Source organism: Heloderma suspectum, chromosome 1 (assembly GCF_057233095.1).
Source record: "Heloderma suspectum isolate Gila_16-S chromosome 1, 16-S_ref, whole genome shotgun sequence".
Taxonomy (NCBI): domain Eukaryota; kingdom Metazoa; phylum Chordata; class Lepidosauria; order Squamata; family Helodermatidae; genus Heloderma; species Heloderma suspectum.
In genome coordinates this window covers 336,383,410-336,405,185 of record NC_139458.1, presented here as the reverse complement: position 1 = coordinate 336,405,185, position 21,776 = coordinate 336,383,410, and the positions used below count along the sequence as shown (strand labels likewise).

The 21,776-nt window shown below is 44.7% G+C and overlaps 1 protein-coding gene across 1 annotated transcript in view; it reads left to right on the top strand.

Moving 5' to 3' along the window:
- LOC146359540 (uncharacterized) overlaps positions 1-21,776 on the top strand; it is a 180,118-nt gene that overhangs the window by 64,820 nt on the left and 93,522 nt on the right. Inside the window, exons 11-12 of the mRNA XM_084816571.1 lie at positions 13,246-13,476; positions 18,860-18,981. Of these exons, the coding sequence (XP_084672697.1) occupies positions 13,246-13,476; positions 18,860-18,981 (353 nt within the window). The remainder of the gene's footprint in view (positions 1-13,245; positions 13,477-18,859; positions 18,982-21,776) is intronic.

Genomic DNA, 21,776 nt, shown 5'->3' with positions numbered 1-21,776 from the left:
CTCCCACCGCGAAGCAAGCTGCGAGACCAGGTAAGTGGCTTTCGTGCACCCCTAACTTCAAAGCTATGCATTGGCTAGCGAAGCCTGCCACCTAGTGACTGAAGATTGTACTTCAGGCTTCAAACATTTACATGAATTAAAATTAATTAATGCATTTCAAAAACCAAATAACCCCAAGGTGCACACCCCTGGCTTCCTCTTAGTGTGCCTGCCAACTTTCAGGTGTCTAGGTTTCATGGTCTTGGCACTATGGCACAGACAGACATCCTCTGTTATACATTCCCAAGCATTTTTGCAGAGTGAAACATTTACAGCAGTTAGGCTAAAACAATTTTCCCTCTGCAATGCATCCTTGTCAGTAATGCAGAGGGCCAGAGAGGAGACTCTAGACTCACTTAAAATACTCTGCAAAGAATTATGAAAGAATATGCTTTTTAATTGTTTGAGTGAACAAGTCAAAAGGTGAAATGGCAAGAGTTTCAGCCTCTGACTGATAAACTGTCAAATGTCTGCCCCGGTAATCCCTAGAGATCTCCAACTGAGAAGGCCCTGTGTGAACAAAATGTTTCAGTCGCAAGGTAACAACCATAAGAGGCCAAGAATGAGCTGATTCCATCACTACTTGAAGGATGCTTTGCTTTTTTCTCCCATCAGCTTTTTGCCACCAGTAGCAAGTGCCCAGCTACTAGGTTTGCCAGTATCTCTTTGGAGCTTTAGCATCTGAAATAAGGAGCATTTGCAATGTGCCTGCATGATCTAAGACTGCAGTTTAGAAAGCACCTTCAAAATAATCTGCAACATGTAGGGCATCCATAACAGTCACACCATGGATCGTCCAAAGACATTGTACACGTAAAGTGTTCTTTAAGTCCAGGAAGTTTGAAAAACCCTATTCTAAATTACTTTTCCATATTATTCTCTGTAATGTTATTTATATACCTTTGACTGGTGCCTTGAGAGCCTTAGTTGGAAGATGGCCTGGAACTGAAAACTATTGGTATGTTGAAGTAAAGCAGTAAGTAAGGCAGCACTAGCATAGGTGAGTGTGTGTATACTAACCATGAAGGTGGTCAAGCAACCTTTATTTTAAAGTACATATCTTATTTTAAAGAGACTTTATTTCAGATCATCAGGGTTTCATAGAGAAATGGAAGAGGAGGGAATCTTGTCTGTCATTACTGATTGAGGACCTCCTAATAAGCTCCTGGAGCACCCCAGAGTTCCTTGGCCACAGTTGGGATACCACTGATATATAACAATATATATTTGCTTTCACATAAAAATGGGCAGACACTGCCTTTGTTTTAGGGCTGATCTACATATAACAGCTGCCACATGGAGGCCTTTTAAGATCATTTTCGTGGCATATGCTACCACATCTAAAATTGGTTCATGCATAAGTGGCTCACCATGCATTTGCGATAATTCTCTTTACGCCAGTGAAAACCTTTATTTTCAAATGTTTGCAGTGGATTGGAGAAAATTACCTCAACACAATGGCAAAAGATTTCTTTCTCACTGTTCAGCTTTCTATGTCATACCATTGCCCTGTAAAGTCATCTAAAACATCTGCTCCATCCATGCTCGTATAGGATGTGTAGAATCTGGTATATAGCATGGCTCTCAGAAAGATTATCTGCTTTCATTTAAAAATGTTTCTATTCCCTTTGGCTGTGAAGAACTCCCAAAAGGCAAACAGAGTCTGAGGCAGGATTTCCATTGGTAAACAGCTGGTAATCCAGTGCCCCTCATAGTTCCACTCTCCCCTGTGGCTACCCTTTTCTGGCCCTGGAAAGGTTTGTGCGCCAGACTTAACAACCTTAAAATGTGCTTGGGTTCTGTTCAGCTAACACGTAAGATTAATTAGTACCGAACAATTTCATTGAAGCAGATCCAAGCCAGCCTTTCCCCTTTCTTTCCAAATTCATGTTTTGACTCTCCTCATTACCTTGGATCCAGGCACGCCTTTGTTCCGAGGCATTTCCATAAGGAAATGATGATGCGGGAGACCTCTCTGCAGTCCATGCTTCGAGAATACCCCAAAAGCTACCAGTTTCAGTCCACTGCAACTGCAGTGTGCTGAAGGAACCAGAATGGGTGAACATTGCCTATATGTCAGGCAAATGTCACCTTTCCCCAGCAATGTTCTTGTACAGATTAGACGGTAATACAGCAAGTGGGCTTTGCCACTTACAACAGCCATTGAAATGACTGCACGTGTTTTCCTTGGCAACATCTGGCCATTCTCCTTGCAGGTTTAACGAGCAAGGGTTAATTTGAATCAGTGTGAAAAGTTATATTCCTCACAGGAGGATCTCTCAGTGTTTCGGATCAATCCATCCCACTGATCCTGTCCCAAAGACTCAAAATATCAATGAATAAAGCCCACTGATTTAAAACCACAAAGAGCTGAACAGTTCTCTTTTGACTGGAAGTGGGTAACAGCATTTTAATAAGAGACGAGCAGCTCAGGAACCCTGTGCTCATTAAAAGACTGAAGTTCAGTTGTCGCTGTCAACAAAATATTTAAGAAAACAACATGTTAAAAAGCTTCTCCTGCAGCGTCCACCTCCTCTCTGAAATGCTTGACCACATCTAAGATGTTACTTCATCACTGTCTTGAATGTCTTTCATTAAGGAGCATACTGTAGTTTCAGAAAGAAGGGCAAGCTAAAAATACATTTTCTTCCAGTGCAGAATACACTTGGGATACATTGCAGATGCACTGAGATACTGCACTTGAGAATGCAATCAAAGATGACAATATCATGGAACTATCTCTATATCCTTCCTCATATTTTGAAGGCTTACAATTGATTCCAATCTCCCTCTGCGTTGGCAAGGAAGCCACTAGACCTAAAATGGAGAAGACCTGGGAGGACAACAGCCATCCCATGCTGTACAGGACATGACTTTTGTTCTCCTCCTTGTCTATCTTGCTACCTCTCTCCCTCACTCATGCACAATGTCTATACAAAGAAGAGGGAAAGGGATCAGAAGCCATGTCTCTTGAAGGCTTTCCCCCTGCTGGCTACCTAACAAAGAGCTTAACTATGTACTGTATTTAAGAAGCCATTTGCATGTTGCCGATAGTTTACCATGGCCGGTGCTGGCTTCAAACTGCATCAAGCATGGCAAGAAGGTCATTATGCATAGTGCCATGATGCAGGTGTCTCATCCAGGGTTATCTAAAAAGACAGGGCTGAGGTGATGTCCAAAAAACTGGTTTAGATTGACTTCACACAGCTGCAGCTGCAGCCAGAAGTTAGCATTGGGCGAGCTAAAAGCAAAGTTGACATGGAGTGTCGTATGAATTTGCCCTGATTTTAATAGGATGTAAACAAAGCTATGGCCAACCTAGACAGCATAGTAAGAAGCAGAGACATCACCTTGCCGACAAAGGTCCGTCTAATCAAAGCTATGGTTTTCCCAGTAGTAATGTATGGCTGTGAGAGCTGGACTATAAGGAAGGCTGAGCGCCGAAGAATTGATGCTTTCGAACTGTGGTGCTGGAGAAGACTCTTACGAGTGCCCTGGACTGCAAGGAGGTCAAATCAGTCCATCCTAAAGGAAATCAACCCTGAGTGCTCATTGGAAGGACAGATAATGAAGCTGAAGCTCCAATATTTTGGCCACCTAATGCGAAGACAAAACTCCCTGGAAAAGACCCTGATGCTGGGAAAGACTGAAGGCAAAAGGAGAAGGGGACGGCAGAGGATGAGATGGCTAGATAGCATCATGGATGCAATGAATATGAACTTGAGCACGCTCCGGGAGAGAGCGCAGGACAGGAAGGCCTGGCGTGCTATGGTCCATGGGGTCACGAAGAGTCGGACACGACTGAACGACTGAACAACAAAACAAACTTGCCCCCCATCTCACTCCTAAATCATATACAGGTTTATTGGAAATAAATTCCACTGATTGTACATGGATTTACTTCCAATAAGTATTCTTAGGATTTGAGCTTTATCTTTTTCTCTATTGTGCATTAACTTCTAGGGATGTTGGAGAAATCTGCAATGAATTCAAATAAGTTGGGATTTCTATGAATCCAACCTGTGGATTCTGCAGCAGACAGGCACTTTGCGAGTCACATGGATTCCGCCGACTTGCGGACTGTTTTTAACTTTTTGAGGGGGTGGGAGGATTTGTGCAAGTGTGCACTTGTGTTAATGCACATTACCACTAATGCACACTTGTGCAAGTGCACATTAGCACAAATGCACATTTGCAAGCAGGAACAGGATTCTCATTCATCCCTAAAAAAAAACAAAACACAGAATCCTTCAACAAGCAGACGTGGGAATGAAAGATGCCTGATAATCTGCAAAAAACAGATGGAAAGGATTTACCAAAATCCATACATCCCTACAAACTTCCCGGAATGATATAGATTTAATGAAGGTATGAAAAGGAGTCCTTCACATCAATCCCACACCATAATAAGATTTGCCACTTCTGGACTTCCTTTCATCCAAGAATATTAATTATTCACTCTTTCAGCGGTCTTATGAAGCCACCACTCCTTTTGACATGAAGGAAAATGGAGACATAATCAGGTTAAGCTACTAGGACAACATATTTGGCTTTCATGTTTGAAGTATATATTTAGACTAAAGTTAGATATATTTTTCCAACAACCCCCACCGGAGTGGCAATGCAGAGATTGCTTCAGGTAAGGGATGTGGCAATTTCTGGGTATCTATGAAATGGTACAAGTACATCCTATATTGTTTTGCTACGCCCAAGGTGAAGAAAGGGATGATGTAAGGCGGCCAACTTGGACAGCTTTAAAAACGATTAGACAAATTCATGGGGGATAATGCTATCAATGGCTGCTCATCACGATGGCTATATATTAACTTCAGTATCAGAGGCAGCATGCCACACAATATTAGTTGCTGAGGAACACAATTGTGGGGTGCTGTTGTACTCATGTCTTGCTTGGGGGTTTCCCAAAGGCATCTGGTTGGCCATTGTGGGGAATGAATGCTGGACTAGATAGGCCTTTGGTCTGATCCAGCAGGGTTCTTATTATGTTCAGGTAGTAGATCCTGAGAAGTGGGGCTCTTTGAAAGCCAGCAGTCATGTCTAGCTGTGTCCTGACCAGGGGCAAAGAACCTTTTCGCAGCCTAAGAACCACTTTCCCCCATGGCTAATCTTTGTGGATGGGGGCAAAATATAAGTAGGTGGGACCAAAGCACAAGTGGGTGGCTACACTCTCATCCACACATCCATTCATACACATTAATTCACACACACATTTACATCTATGCCAGTATGCACGCATTCACATACACTCCTGAAGCACCTTCCTTTGGAAATGGGCACTCCTCCTCACAGGGATTGTTCTGGCCAGCCTCTTGAGATGCTGACGCTCTCAGGGGCTAAGTGGTCTCTCAGCCTCCATCTCAGCAGCAGAGTTTCCCTCTTCTTGTGGGGATGGACCATCTCCCCTGAGATCCCAGCCTCCTCCTGGTCTTCTGGCGTGGACTGCTCCTAGGAGCTCTAGCTTCTCCTCTGAAGATGTTTCCTGCAGTGGTGACATGACATCTGGGGAAGGGAGAGGCTTTATCCTTGCTCCTCCCTGTAGTGATTCTCATCAAGATCCCTGTATCCTCACTGCTAATAAAAGTGAGGAAACAGAAATCAGTTTGTTGGAGTGGGGGAGAAGAAGCTTTAACCTCGCGCCTTCCCCCAGTGATCCTGTTCAAGATCACTATAAGCAGCAGGGAAACATTAGCCTTGATGAGGATCTTGTGTGTATGTGTGTGTGTGGGGGGGGCTGAGGTTAAATCCTCTTCGCTGCAGCAACCCTCATCATGATCACTGTTTCTCCATTGCTAACAGCTGATGACTGATCAGGTGGGCACCAGGGTCAAAGGGAGCAGGGCACCCAAGAGGTTCTGTGGGCCGCAGAACAGCTGGAGGCCACATGTGGCCCATGAGTTGCCCACAACTAGGTTACCACTTCCTCCCTCTCATCATTCAGCCTCTGGTGGTCCTTTCCTAACCCATTCAAGTAAGGTCTCCCCCACTCACCTAGACTGAAGTATTTAAAAGCATTTGTAGGGTGAGCTGGGATGTCCACGTACCAACATCTGTGCATTACAGTTCTAGCCTGGGCAGGTAAATGTCCTGTTGGGCCAGCCCGAGCTGTAGATTGCTGAGGGACTACAACTGGCTGCATACAGTACATGTGAGTGTACTGTATGCTTTCATAAGAAAAATATAGTGACATATGGGTCAAAGAGCTGTGTTTTTCTAGAGAGTACCTTCGCAGTACATCTAATCTAGTGCCAGTGGTAAGTTTCCTGTTGAGAGACCTAAAATTGCCCAGGAGCAAAGACAAGTAAAAAATGATGCTCCGAGCTAGAGGCAGTACATATCTTTCTGTTTGTCTCAAATTGTTTGCTCCCCTGCTTTTGCATTATGTCTGATCTGAACAGGACAAAGGCTTTGCCACCTACATTTCTGCTCTTGAATTCTTCCAGACAATCATGAAATGATTAGTGATCGAAATCAAGAAACCTCATTGCTGTCAACTGTTTCTCTTCAATCAACTGGCCTCTGTGAGGTTAGCAGCAAATTAGGCATGGATTTACCCTACAATGAGAACAAAAATGTGTACTTGAAATCTATTGCATTTAGTAGAGTCTTATATAGAATCGCATAAATCCTACATGGTACAGTATGTGGATGTGTGTGTGTTTGCTGGGATGTGGATATGTGTGGCTATGTCTGTGCATGCATATGGGTGCGTGTGTAATGCTTGATCCCTGACCCTGAGCCAGCATCACATGTGGCTCTCAGGGCCAAAAAGGTTGAGCATCCCTGGTCTAAATGTACGAGAATTTTTCAAGGTGGCTTTGCATTGGCATCTTACACCACGGAAATTGTTCAAGATGTATATACATAAAAACAATACATAGAACCTGCAGGTGACTTTATCTCCTTCGTGCAGGTTTTGTAATAGAGCAAAAGTATTCTGGAACACGGAGAAGGAAACAATTATGGAAATAACAATTTATTTTAATCTTTAGACATTTTAATATTTTTGTTGAACCATATAATAATGGTTTCCCTATATAACCTTGAAATGAACACACCAAAGCCAAGTCTGACTTTCCCAAGGTTTATGGATAGTAGTCAGTGGAATTTTTATCCACCTAAGCCATTTCTAGAGGTTTATAAACTACAAGGAATGGAAACTTCTCTGATTGTGATGATTCATAGAGCTTCATTGTGTTTCCCCAAGCCAGCAATTCACAAAGTTTGCTTTCACAGGATGTGTTATCTTCAATGGAATTGGAGCGCACAGGAGGAGATTCACTGTGTGTGGGTGTGGTACCGTCCACTTTCTAAAGTGGACATGAAACAGCCATTTCTTCATGAAACAACCATCTGTGTTTAGTTACACAGTTTATTTGAAGGCAGCTATTTCTGTCCCGTTTCAAGGAAGATTCCATGACTGGAGTCCCCTGCGTCCATATGGCTGCCCCAGAAATAGCTCCCTTTCCTTTAGTAATAATTTAAAATAACAGGTGCAAAGGAGTAAAGAGACAAGCATAAAAGCAAAATAAGAAGAAGTTGTTGAACAGTTGTGTCCTATGTTTGTGTATCTGTGCATAAAACACTGGAGGAGTAGAAATAGTTGGGAATAGGACAAAGGTTGCCTTTATCTCATAAAAGTAACAGTTACATGCATCTTCCAACCCTTTCCCCAAAATGTCACCAAACTATATGTAATAAATATACAAGACTTTCAGACCATTTTCATTCAGGCAAACAAACACCAGACCTGAAAACACTTGACGTTTGATTGATTGATTGATTTTAAGAAGGATGTGTTTGAATTATTTCCATCATCTTCTCATGATGCCTTAAGAAATTGCTTTATACTGAGCCAGACAATTGGCCCATCTAGATCAATATTGCCTACTACACACTAATTGTGTGTGTAGCTGAAGATTCACTTTCCCAACCCTACCAGGAGATACCAGGGATTGAACTTGGGCCATTTGCATGCAAAACATGCATGGTTTGGAGGAGATGCTGCTCTATATGTCAAAGAGGGAATAGTGTTGAGCAGACTAGAACACCTAAAAGGGCCAGATACTTCCACAGAAGTGCTGTGGGTGACCAGGCTCCAAAACGAAATTAGTACTAGGAACATGCTATCGTCCACCACACCAGGAGGCTCAGGGTGACCTTGAGATGGAATATGAAATCAGGGAGGCCTGTAAACGAGGACATGTTGTAATAACAGGTAAGTTCAATCACCCCCCCCCCTTCACTGGATAAATGCATGTTCTAGTAATGACAAAGAAGTTAAATTTCTTGCTGCCTTAAATGACTGTGCCCTAGAATAGCTGGTCATGGAACTGACCAGAGGGGAGGCGACCCTGGATTTAATCCTATGTGGTGTCAACCAGGACCTAGTATGAGATGTAAATGTTGTTGAACCAGTTGGAAACAGTAACCACAGCACTATCAAATTTAAATCATATTTAAGTGGAAAATTGCCAAGGAAGTCCAACACAGTCACATTTGACTTCAAAAGGGGAAACGTCTCCTTTTGAGGGAACTGGTGTAAAGGAAGTTGAAAGGAGGAGTCAAGAGGGTTAAATCCCTTCAAAATGCTTGGATGTTACTCAAAACCACAACACTAGAAGCTCAGCTAAAATGTATACCACAGGTTGGGAAAGGTTGTACCAAGTCCAAGAGGTAGGAATGGCGGAGAATTCCACCACGGACTCTGGGGAGGGGAGTCTTAGAATCCGGCCCCCCTGGAATCCATGGCAGAACAGACCCCGCCACCCCGCGAATTCTGGCCCAGCTGGATCCTACCTGGCACTGCCGGGTCTGGCCGGGTCCATCCGCGGCCGATGTGAATGGCGTCCTGCCTATCACGGTAAAGACCAGGGACACAAATGGTGTGCGCTATGCCATTTGCGTCCCTTCCCCTTCCCATGATAGGCTATGTAAAGATTTACGTAGCCTATCACAGGAAGGGGAAGGGACGCAAATGGCGTCTGCTAGGCTGGACGCCATTTGCATCCGAAGACCGGCCGTGGCCGGAAGTCTGGCTGCAGCCGGCCCCAGCTGGCAGCTCCGCAGAGTTGCTGCGGAGAGGAGCCAGCTGGGGAGGATTCCGGGGGGAAGGACTGGATCGCCTCCCCCCCACACAGAACCCCCAGCGGACTCCAGGTAAGGGGGTTTTGTACACCCCTACCAAGAGGTCACTGGGGCACGTTGAATGGCTACCCTTTGTGCTTACAATACTGCGTAAAGCACTGAATATCTTGATGGTACTGTAGAAATTAGTACTACTAGTAGCAGAAGTAGCATGTCTTTGTCTTTCTCATGAGTTGATAGTGGTGCACTGCAAAATCTGTTAGGATTTCGGACAAAGAAGTGGCATGCACTAATGACTAAACAGTACCATAGTCCATAACCTAAAGTTGTAATGTGGGAAAAGTGACTGAATTTGATTCATTTTTAATTGTTAATTTAATTTAAAATTAACCTAAGGAATAATCCATTGTGTTTGCATTCAAAACTGCTGTTGAAATCTTTTAGGATTTGGAAGCTGGATTTCTTTGCAGATGTTCAAATCATTGTCAATATGCGTGCTTTGCTCATCTGTCCATTCTTTTTTTTTTTCCCAGTTGCAACCAAACATAACCAAATATCATCCAGAAGGACATTCTTGTGATATTTCTTGTGAATCAGATACAGTGGTGAGTTAAGAGCAATCCTGAATTATGCTTGTTGATTCGGAACTGAATTCCACTCCACCTAGTTAAAGGCATTTGCTGTTCTAGAGTGCTTGCTGGAACCTCTGGGGCTCATAAATGGCATTGACCATCACTATTTTATCCTTTATTTATTACATTTCTATACTGCCCAATACCTGAAGCTCTCTGGGTGGTTCAAAACAATCAAAACCACAAAATACAACATAAGATCCACTACAAAAGTTTAAAATGACAGTGTAAAATAGAATTAAAAGCCAAAATAAAACCTAGCAGCAATGCAAAGATTTAAAATGCAGTAACTGAAACTAAAACTGAATCTGAAAGACTAAAATGCTTGGGAAAATAAGGTGTTCACCTGGCGCTGAAGAGTACAATGCACATCCAGGCGAGCCTCTCTGGGAAGCTCATTCCTCAACCAGGGTGCCACAAAGGCCCTCTTCTTAGTAGCCACCCACCTCACTTGCCTTGGCAGGGGCTCCCAGAGAAGGACCACTGAGGACAATCTTAGGGTCCAGGCAGGTATATATGGGAGGAGATGATCCTTCAGGTAACCTGGCCCCTGGCCCATGTTAATACCAGCACTTTAAATCTGGCCCGACATGGACTGGCAACCAGTGAACCAGCACAGGAAAAGTACTGGCAGAATATAATCACATTGGCCTCTCCCTGTTAATAATCTTCCTGCCCTATTTTTGACCAGCTGAAGTTTCCAGACTGTTTTCAGAGGCAGCCCCCTGCATAACACATTGCAGTGATCCAGAAGAGAGGTTATGAGAGCATGAATAACTGTAGCTAGGCTATCTCTGTCCAGATAAGGTGTAGTTGGTATATCAGCCTACAATGATAAAAGGTGTTCTTCGCTACCAACTCCACCTGTGCCTCGAGTGACAGTTCTGGATCCAAGAGCGCCCCCACACTATGAACCTGATCCTTTAGGGGCAGTGCAACCTCCTCCAGAACAGGCTGAACATCACCTAGCCAGGCAGACGAACCACCCACTAGCAGTACCTCCATCTTGTCTGGATTGAGTCTCAGTCATTTGGCCCTCATCCAGTCCATTACCATGCCCAGGCACTGATTCAGAACAGCCACTGCCTCACCTGGATATGATGACAAGGAGAGATAGAGCTGGGTGTCAGCCACATATTGATGACTTCTCAGCCCATACCTCCAGATAACGCTCCCCCCCCCAGTGGTTTCATGTAGATGTTAAACAGCATGGGGGATAGAATAGAGCCCTGTGGAACCCTACAACATAGCTCCCAAGGCACAGAGCAATACCCCAACACCATCTTCTGGACTTGGCCATCAACAGAGTGGAACCACTGCAGAGCAGTGCCTCCAGCTCTCAAGTCAGACAACCCATCCAGAAGGATACCACAGTCAATGGTATCAAAAGCCCCTGAGGGGTCCAGGAGAATCAACAGGGTTGCACTCCCCCTGTCCCTCTCCCAGCAGAGGTCATCCCATAGGGTAGCCCAGGCAGTTTCTGTTCCAAAACCAGGCCTGAAGCCCAATTGAAATGGATCTAGATAATCAGTTTCATTCAAGAGTGCCTGAAATTGACCGGCAACCACCCATTCAAGCACCTTGCCCAGGAAGGTGATGTTGGCTACTCGCCTATAGCTGTTAACATCATCTGGGTCCAGATTAGACTTTTTCAAGAGTGGCCTAACTACTGCCTTCTTTAAAGAGGCTGGCACTGCTCCCTCACTAAAGGAGGAGTTTACAATCTCCTGGACCCAGCCAGATATCCCCTCCCTATTAGATGTAATAAGCCATGAAGGGCAAGGGTCAAGCAAATGGGTGGTTGACTGGACATGGCCAAGCACCTTGTCTGCATCCTTGGGCCTCAACAACTGAAACTCATCCAATAAAACTGAACCAGATGGTACTCTGGGCACCTCTGCTACTGGAACTGCATTAATTGTGGTGTCCAATTCATGTCGGAGTTGAGCAACTTTATCTTCAAATTGCTGTGCAAACTTGTCACAGTGAGCTAGCCAGCATTCCACCATTTCTCTCCCTAGCCCGGATTGTAGCAGGCCATGAACCACTTGGAAACTCTCTGCTGGACAGCAACACTGAGAAGATTCAGTGGTGCTGGAAAAGAACTCCTTTTTCGCCACCTTCACCGCCACAGAGTAGGCTTGATAATGAGCTCTAACCTGTGTTCGGTCAGACTCAGCACGAGTTTTCCTCCACCTGCGTTCTAGCCATCTTCCCTCTTGCTTCATTGCCCTCAGCTCAGGTGTATACCAGAAGTCCTGTACTGCAAATGCTAGGACCACCAGCGTAGGAATGGGGTTTAATCACTCAGTATGGAGGGTTAGCATTACACTCATGCTATTTACTATATAACACCAAAAGGGTGAGTTCTGCTTTGCCTGCATCACTGACTCACAGGGTGGGTCATTCTGTGTAATTAAATACATTTATTTCAAGGTTCCATTCTAGAAAATGTCTCTCATCCTATCAACATATTATTGTTGTTGTTGTTATTATTATTATTATTATTATTATTATTATTATTATTATTATTATTTACTATGTAGCAGGGGAGCCAAACTCACTGCTCATGAGCTGCACGCAGCATGGTCCGTGAAGCTGCGGGGACCCTGCCCAGAGTTTTCCTGAGTGTTGGTGCTAGCGCTACTGAGGGAAAGCCTGGGATTTCCCTTGTCAATGCTAGGGCAAGCAAGGGAAACTTCCCTTATCATGAGAGATCAGAGATAAGGCAACTCCTAGCTAGGGAAAGGCTAGGATTTCCCTTGCCAGCACTGGTGAGGGAAGTTCTTCTCTTATCTCCTCAGAAATTAGGGATAAGGGAAATCCTAGGCCAAGTCCCTTTCTCTGTGCTGAGAGAGGCATGGAGAAAGGCTAAAATGGTTGGGAGTAGAGGAGGTCGGAGTGTGTGAGAAATTTGGTTCAGTTAAGTTTTTTATCTGGATTTACCCACTTCGCACCTCCCAAACCAAACATGGGCTTGATACATTTCCGAGCTTGCAGTGTAACTCACAGGCCAAAATGCATTCAACACTATGCGTACATTTGAAAAATGCACATGAAAAATGTGTACTTTTGAAAAATGTGCATGCACAGACTTCTGGCCCAGAGTGGGCTTGAGGAGGGGGAGTAATCTGCCTGCAAATATATTGTTCTGCCCCCCTGCCATGGTGGAACACCAAGCATGGTTGGTAGGTTAAGTTCAGCCTGGTGGGTCACAGTTTAGGCCTGAAGTAGCACTCATCTGAGCATCCTTTCAGACACACACACACACACACACACACACACCATCCATCCATCTATGGTTGCCATTTGAACCAATGGGAATAGCACATGCAAGTCATATGAACAACCCATTCCAACATCATAAAAAGAATATATATAAATGAATTAAACCCTGGAAACAGTGTTAAGAATATCTGTCCTTTGCTTGCATGCAGTAGTTTCAATATTTTTGTATTTATTTTCTGAACAGCAAAGACAAAATAGTTTTGATACTAAAAAAAACAAGCGCACTAAAAAGAACAAGCATCCATTTGTTTCCATTAATCAACTGGAGTATAATATGCAACAGCAAAGTGAACCAGATTCCCTGGTACATCTTGATATTTTTGCTGAAAGAACAAAATCCGATCCTGTTCAGCCAGTCACAGTCATACCATCAGATTCCTCAGAGGAATATAAAAATGAGTGCAAACCAAAAGCAGTAAGTACATCAAAAGGATAAAAGAATGGTCTACAAGTATTTTTAAGTGGTGGTGGTGGTGGTGGTGGTGGTGAATCTTATGATTGTCATCTGTGAAATAAAAATATCAAGTCAAGACAAATATTCCCAGTTACACTGTTTTGGGTCCCTTCAACTTTGATATTATAATTGATGAGTTCCATTTTAATATTCAGTGGGGCATGACCCAGCCCAAATTAAGTACTTTTAAGTCACATGCTTCACTCTTTGAAATCAATGAAGCTTGGGCTGGACAATTCTACCTCCTGAGCTGGAATGCTCTGAGGTCAGAGCATACAACATATCCAAAGCCTTGATGGGCTCCTGCTGGCATGGTGGAAATGAGGGAGGAGCAGCGTTGTCCTCCTTTATGTCCAGCTTCTTCTTTTTTAATGCTATTTTCCTCCCATTGCAAGTAATGGGATGGAAATTATTTACACCAGCCCCAGGGCTGGCAAAAATTTCCCCCTTTTGGGGGACATCTTCAGTAACTGGGCGGGGGACACACGTCCCTACTCTACCCCCTTTTACCTATCCCAACATTAGAACTCTGATGTCAGGGAAGTAAGTACTGTGCAACTTTCCTCCTCCAAGGTCAGATCCCCTCCTCCAAGGTCAGAATACTCTCCCTGTCCTTGGAAGGGGAGATCCGATATTTCCCGTGGCCCCTGGGACCCCGCAGGAGGCATAGAATTGTCACCTAAAATACTTAATACCTAACATTGGCTAGATTGTACTTCTATGGTTTGTGTGTGTTTTTAATTAAGTATAGTATAATCTGATTGGAGCCTTGGGAAAGGGTAATAGAGAAAGCCAAATATATGTATATACAGATGGATGGATGGATTTCCGTTTTCATGTACCATCCCCTACTATCATAGGGATAGGGTGACCTAGGGAGGTAGTGGGCTTTCCCACACTGGAGGCATTCCAGATGAAGCTGGACAGCCATCTGTCAGGGATGCTTTGACTTAGATTCCTGCACTGAACAGGGGGTTGGACTCGATGGTCTTATAGGCCCCTTCCTACTCTACTATTCTATGATTCTACGATCTTCGTAGCTCATTGGAAGGACAGATACTGAAGCTGAAGCTGAAGCTCAAATTTTGGCCACCTAATGCGAAGAGAAAAGTCACTGGAAAAGACCCTGATGCTGGGAAAGATTGAAGGCAAAAGGAGAAGGGGGCGGCAGAGGATGAGATGGCTAGATAGCATCACCGATGCAATGAATATGGACTTGAGCACACTCCGGGAGAGAACGCAGGACAGGAAGGCCTGGCATGCTATGGTCCATGGGGTCACGAAGACTCGGACACGACTGAACGTCTGAACAACAATAACAACAACAAATGATCTATGTAAAAGTTCCTCCCATGAATTCCCCAATCATGCAAGGCCATTTCAATAATCAGTTAGCCACTAATCCCTCCCTAATCTTCCTTTTAAAAAGTCACATTTTTTCACAAGGCAGATGCGTGTGTGTGTGTGTGTGTGTGTGTGTGAGAGAGAGAGGCCCAATAATGTAAATTAATGGGAGCAGTCAACTCCCCAATAAAATCTCTTTTTTTCACCATCGCTGCCAATGAATTTTTTCTCTCCACATCAGCATGGACCTGCAAATGGCAACAAAACAGCATAGAAAGAGTAAGACCTACAGCAGTCCAGCAGACAGACTTGTAAAAATGACCCAATTGTAAAACACCACTGAGAATAAAATGATGTATGAACAATGACACTGGAAACCTGGAATGCATCTGAAGGGCCCAACCTCTTCTAATCCAGAGGATCCTCCAGAGTCAAATATTCCTAGGGACTGAAAACTAACATTCCAGAGAACTTGCCACAAATACTAAGTTTATTTTTGCCTTTCAAACTTTTGGGTTTGGGCTGAAGTAAAGAATTTGCAACATCAGGCAGAAGAAATTAAGTCACATAAGCTGTTCTTAGTCATGAAGACAGCAGGGAGTTCCGATGGATACTTTTGATGTCAGAAGAAAATTATTCTTTGGTGAGACAGAAATTATCTCAAAAAATACTTCTCCTGAAGTATTTTCCCAAAACCCAGTGTTATTCCAAACAACCAGTTATTCCAAACAGAGGAAAGAATGAGAGATTCTTGGCATCCAAGATATCATCTCATATTTCTGACTTTTCTGTTCATGCTGTAAATCAGCCTCTCCCAACCTGGGGCCCTCCAGATGTTTTGGACTATAGCTCCCAGCATTTATGACCATTGGCCATGCTGGCTGGGACTGATGGGAGCTGAAGTCCAAACCATCTGGAGGGCACCAGGTTGAGGAAGCATCCTTGCAAAGCACTTTCTGGACAGCAGGTTTATGTTATTGTTAATCTAATAAATAAGGGTGAAAGAAGAGAGGCTAAATTGTGTTTAGGGACCAGTAAATAGAAAGCTTGCAACCAATATAAAAATAAGCATAGAATCAAAAAGTTGGAAGGTGTCTCGGAGGTCATTTAGTGTGCAATCCTATGGCCACTAGACAGCTGCTAGACAGCCATAGGATTGGTCAGTTTCTGGGAACTGACCTTGGAGCCCATACTCCAAGGTCCGTTCCTGGGGAACCACTTCCCTGCCCCCTGCCCCGCTGCCTCGTAGGCAGCGTGGATCATACCTGGGCTCTGCGCTTGGAAGAGAAGCATGGAGCAGGGCAAAAGGGGCCATTCCTGGGGGCAGGAAGGGGCGGGGACAGCAGGAAGCCACTGTATGAGGCTTCCTGTGCACCTTCCATCCTCTCCCCCACCCCGAACTGCTACAGCTAGACAGGCAAAATTGGCCGTCTAGCCGGTAATGCAGGGTGCCCAGAGTGCAGAGGAGAAGATCCCTTCTACACTCCCCCGCCCTGCATTGGATAGGTGGTCGCCTCTGAGTTTGGAGGTGGCCACCTAGCCACATAGGATTGCTCCCTCCATCCATCCACCTGCTCAATGCTGGATCTGCAATCAGGATGCAACTACAGCATCTTTGACAGATGGCAGTCCCAGCCTCTGCTTAAATGCCTCTAGCAGTGGAGAGCCAACCTCTCATTGACTGGGTTCACACAACATGCTAACCCACACTCAGTGGTGGAGTGTGGGTTGTTGTTGAACCATGGGTTGTTTGTTGAACCATGGGTTTACGTGTTGTCTGAACCCAGGACATTTTCCACAGTGTGGCTTGTTAATCTTCCACTGTGGCTTGTTAACTACCCTGAACAATCCAACAATCCATAGGTTCTTAAGGTGGCTCATTTGAGAAAAATAAGCCACACTGCTTGGTTAACAAGCCACCCTGCAGAAAATGTTCTTGACACGCACAACACACTAACCCATGGTTCAGCAACAACCCACACTCAACCACTGAGGTCAGTGTGTTGCGTGAACAGCCCCTCTGTTCCACTGTTCACCAGCTAATACTGTGAGCAAGTTTTTCCTATTGTTTAACCAAAAAACTACTTCCCTGCAATTTCCACCCATTGGTTCTAGTCCTGCCCTCTGGCTAAACATACCCATCCTGGCAAAGTTCAGTACATTAAAATGTTATATCTTAGCAAGTAATCACAGTGAATGATAGAGGTTTATGCAGTCACGACTAGGACGGAGAAAGGGAAATAAGTTCAATCTTTCTCAAAATCCAGAGAAGTTATTGGCCATCCACTGTAACTGATGATACACAGCATGTTTAAGACAAACGGAAAGAGGTACGTCTCTGCACAAAGCACAACCAACCTATGGAACTCCTTGCCATAGGATGTCAATGAGCTGAAGTCCAGTTTGGGCCCTGGGCCTGAGGGTCGCTATAGAAGCTGTTGTTTTGAGTGGGCTTCATTTATTTCCAGGATGGGCTTTGATTGTTTCAAACATTTGACTGGAGTAAGCAGAATAACGCAAGAAGTCCCCTGATAAATAAGGGCATTGTGCTTTATGAACAGACTGTTTCCAGCATAAGCTGCTTAAAATACTTTTCTAATGTCGCGATTCTCCATTTTATTTTTAAATTAAGACATGGGAGGTACAGAGGATGATAGCTTTGTGGGGCCAGGAACTGTTTGAAAGACTAACTGCCCTGAAATGTAATCCTCATCAGGACTGGTGATCTGATCTGTCTAGTAATTTGATTATCCCCTGCAGTTGAATAATGAACCTTCTTCATGTTCTGCCTTTCTTCAATCGACTTACTGAGACAAATGTGTAAGCATTAAGGCCTGTCTAGAATTAGTTCCGAAACCTGTATGAGGGCCAAGAAGCAACAGTAAGAACCGGACATGGAACAACCGATTGGTTCAAAATTGGGAAAGGAGTCCGACAAGGCTGCATATTGTCGCCCTGCTTATTTAACTTATATGCAGAGTACATCATGAGAAACGCCGGGTTGGATGAATCACAGGTCGGAATTAAGATTGCCGGGAGAATTATCAACAACCTCAGATATGCAGACGATACCACCCTAATGGCAGAAAGCGAAGAGGATCTAAAAAGCCTCTTGTTGAGGGTGAAAGAGGAGAGTGCAAAAGCTGGTTTGAAACTCAACATTCAAAAAACTAACATCATGGCATCTGGCCCCATCACTTCCTGGCATATAGAAGGGGAAGAAATAGAAGCAGTGACAGATTTTAATTTCTTGGGCTCCAAGATCACCGCAGATGGTGACTGTAGCCATGAAATTAAAAGACGCTTGCTCCTTGGGAGGAAAGCTATGGCAAACCTAGACAGCATAGTAAGAAGCAGAGACATCACCTTGCTGACAAAGGTCCGTCTAATCAAAGCTATGGTTTTCCCAGTAGTAACGTATGGCTGTGAGAGCTGGACTATAAGGAAGGCTGAGCCCCGAAGAATTGATGCCTTCGAACTATGGTGCTGGAGAAGACTCTTACGAGTCCCCTGGACTGCAAGGAGGTCAAATCAGTCCATCCTAAAGGAAATCAACCCTGACTGCTCATTGGAAGGACAGATAATGAAGCTGAAGCTCAAATATTTTGGCCACCTAATGCAAAGAGAAAATTCCCTGGAAAAGACCCTGATGCTGGGAAAGATTGAAGGCAAAAGGAGAAGGGGATGGCAGAGGATGAAATGGCTAGATAGCATCACCGATGCAATGAAGATGAACTTGAGCACACTCCGGGAGAGAGCGGAGGACAGGAAGGCCTGGCACGCTATGGTCCATGGGGTTACAAAGAGTCGGACACGACTTAACGACTGAACAACAAGAAGAATTAGTTCCAAGATATTTTCTCTCTCCTTCCCTCTCTCCCCCAAACTTTATTCTAACATTTTGCAGCTGAAGCAAAAGCCCTGTGGACAGGAAACTCTGAAGCAAAGCATTACCAAATATGTCTGCTGCTCTCCTGCCCATATCTTTTTATTTCCACAGGAAAAGCCGCCAGACGCTGGTGATGACAGGCAGGCCAATGAAAAAGCAGCAGAGGCTATCGTCATTGGGAAAGAGAAGAGGGAGAGCCTGCCGAGAGCCGGTTTCACAAAGAGGAAGCCGTTGTAGGTACCACAGTAAGCCAGTGTAAAAGGGACACTGTTGGTTAAAACTTTCGGCAGAGTAAAGCATATCTGCTTTATTTATTTTATTTATTTATTTCATTTCTATACTGCCCAATAGCCGAAGCTCTCTGGGCGGTTCACAAAAACTAAAACCAAACAACACACAATAAAACAATTTAAAATATATAGAACATTAAAACCACAATATAACAATACAACCACAATAAAACCTAGCAGCAGTACAGGAGTTTAAAATACAGATTTAAAACAGCAAAGATAAAAATTTAGAAAGCTAAAATGCCTGGGAAAATAAAAAGGTCTTCACCTGGCGCCGAAAGGAGTACAATGTAGGCGCCAGGCGAACCTCACTAGGGAGCTCATTCCAGAGCTTTAAAAGTGTGGCCTGCCCTTGGGAAGTCCTCTCATTTTCCCAGCCAGGCTTTCCCTGCTTTTTTAAAACATCCAATTTTCTGTGTCAAAAGCTGCATCTAGCAGTCCGATGCATGTACTCTGTGCGCTCTTGCATGATCCGACTAAGGACAGAGGCATAAAGCGCTGCCACTCAGGCTCCTTCCTGCTTCCCTTTCCACACCATCCCCATCTGTAAAATCGGTTGTTATGGTTTTGCTTCTCCCATTTACTCCTTGGCCAATCCTGTCTCCACACATAAGCCAGTTTCAACGGCTTCGACAGGCTTCAAGGGCCTTAGAAACTGAGGTGTATTTTAACCATCTCTGTTGGGAATCATTTGCTCCACATCCGCCTGGGGCTTAAAGAGGTTAGGTCTGGAATTCAAAGGACTACAGGGGCAATGTGTTCATAATGCTGCAGCAGCAGGTATGAGTTCCCTTTTCCTCTACCATTCGGTGTGAACAATCGAATGCTGAATGAGAGAGAGAAAGAGAGAGAGTCTCATTTCTTTTCAGACTGTTTGCTTATACACTTACGTACATGAACATAAAGCAAATTCTATCAGTCTGAATGGGGGGAGGAGGAAGAAGAAACCACAAATATTCTCATGAGCCCAAGTTCCTTTCCCTCAAATCCTTTAAATTGCACAGGGAAAAGCCCCCTTATGTGGCGCAGCATTTAATTGGGTCCATGTGGCGAATGAAAGAAACAAACCAGACATGCAGACTTAAATGGACTATTTAATTGGCCACAACTTTATTGATTTTGCCTGAATAGGATTGGCGGAGGCATGGGGCGTGGATCCTGCCATCGGTCAGCCTGCCTGTGGTCCGATTCCCTTTCCTGATGGCAGGGTCAGGGGCCCACCATGGCGCAGACCACTAATGTGAACCCCTTTCTCTCCACCCAGGATGTGGCAAGCTTGCAGCCACCGAGCTGGTGTGGTCTTGATGCCACATCCCCAAGATCCCCAGTGATGGGGAGCCAGACCATAGTGAAACCTGCCCGTGGAGGCTCTCGCCCTGGTCTGCTCTCTTCTGACTCTGCCCCTGTCAAGCCAGTCACACTCCAGTCAGCTCAGAAGATGTCCTGCCTGGATGTTTCCACTGCTGCTGCACAGGCATCGGCTCCCTCCAGCCTCCCTCTTTCCTTTGCCACGGGACCCCACATGCCCACAAACTGCGGCTCCCTGGTAAGCGGGGAACTCAGCTCACACTTTGAAGGGGAGAGAAGTTGGAGTCCGAGAATGCACATTTTCAGCTGCATCGCCCTAAAGAACAATTTCTCCACGCCAGCACCAGCACCACCCATGCGATTTACCCTTTCACCTGTAAGGGCGACTCTGCCCCTTTGCCACTGTAAAGCTTGCAGGAGCTCATTGGTGCAGTGGTGCAGCTTGGGCTAGGCCCTGGGGCCCAGCTCCAGGGCCCCCAAAGGACCAACCAGAAAGTGGCCAGTGCAGAAGCCAACTCCACTTTTTTCACTGTAGTCATCATGATGGTGCTATGATTTTGGTGAACTTAAAATGCAAAACTGCACATGCTCAGAGAGGTCTTTTCCATCAGGGTTGCAAATAGGGACGTCCATCGCTGGGAAATCCGGTTCTTTTTTGACTCAACAGATTTCTGCGGCATGTACAACTCAATTTGCATTTGTGAGCTGAGCTACAGGCTTTTCCCCAAACTCCAGGAACCTTTTGCACATTTTTCAGGTTCTGCAATTTGCATAAATTCCTCTGCAATTTGCACAAATTCAGTCATAATTTGCACAAATTCAACCATAATTAGCACAAATTCAGCTCTAATTTCCACAAATTGCTTAGGAAATTGTGCAAATTGAAGAACCTGCAGAAAAAATGTGCACAATGCCTGGAAAATCCATGAACTGGTCCGACTTGCTGCAGATTGACTTGGGTGCTGCCGTGGGAACCAGAATGAAGTCCAGGGGGCCAAACCTAGGAAAATGCATCAAACTCCACTCCCCCCAAACAGATTTCTCCAACTTTTCTAGTGGCAAACAGGTTTTTTGTAGTAGTTATGGCATCTACGAAATGTAGAAGCAGTGTTAAACTATAGAATGGCAGTTGGAAGGGTGGGGGAAGACAAATGTTACCTGTGTACATGGCAATCTAAAGCCACAGCTCCCACCCACTCATCCCACACAACCCCACCCACTCCACCCAAGACAATTAAGCCCAGGATTGAAAATGACCCAGCTGCACCACTGTCAGAGGAGGTCCACAGGCACACCCCAAGAATCCTTTAAACTGCACATTTAAAGGACTGTGGGATGAAATTAATACACAGCCGCATGTGTTTCCAAGTGCAGATGGGGTCCATTGGCATTGCATTGCTTTGCTTTCAATGGAAAGCAAAGATCAGATC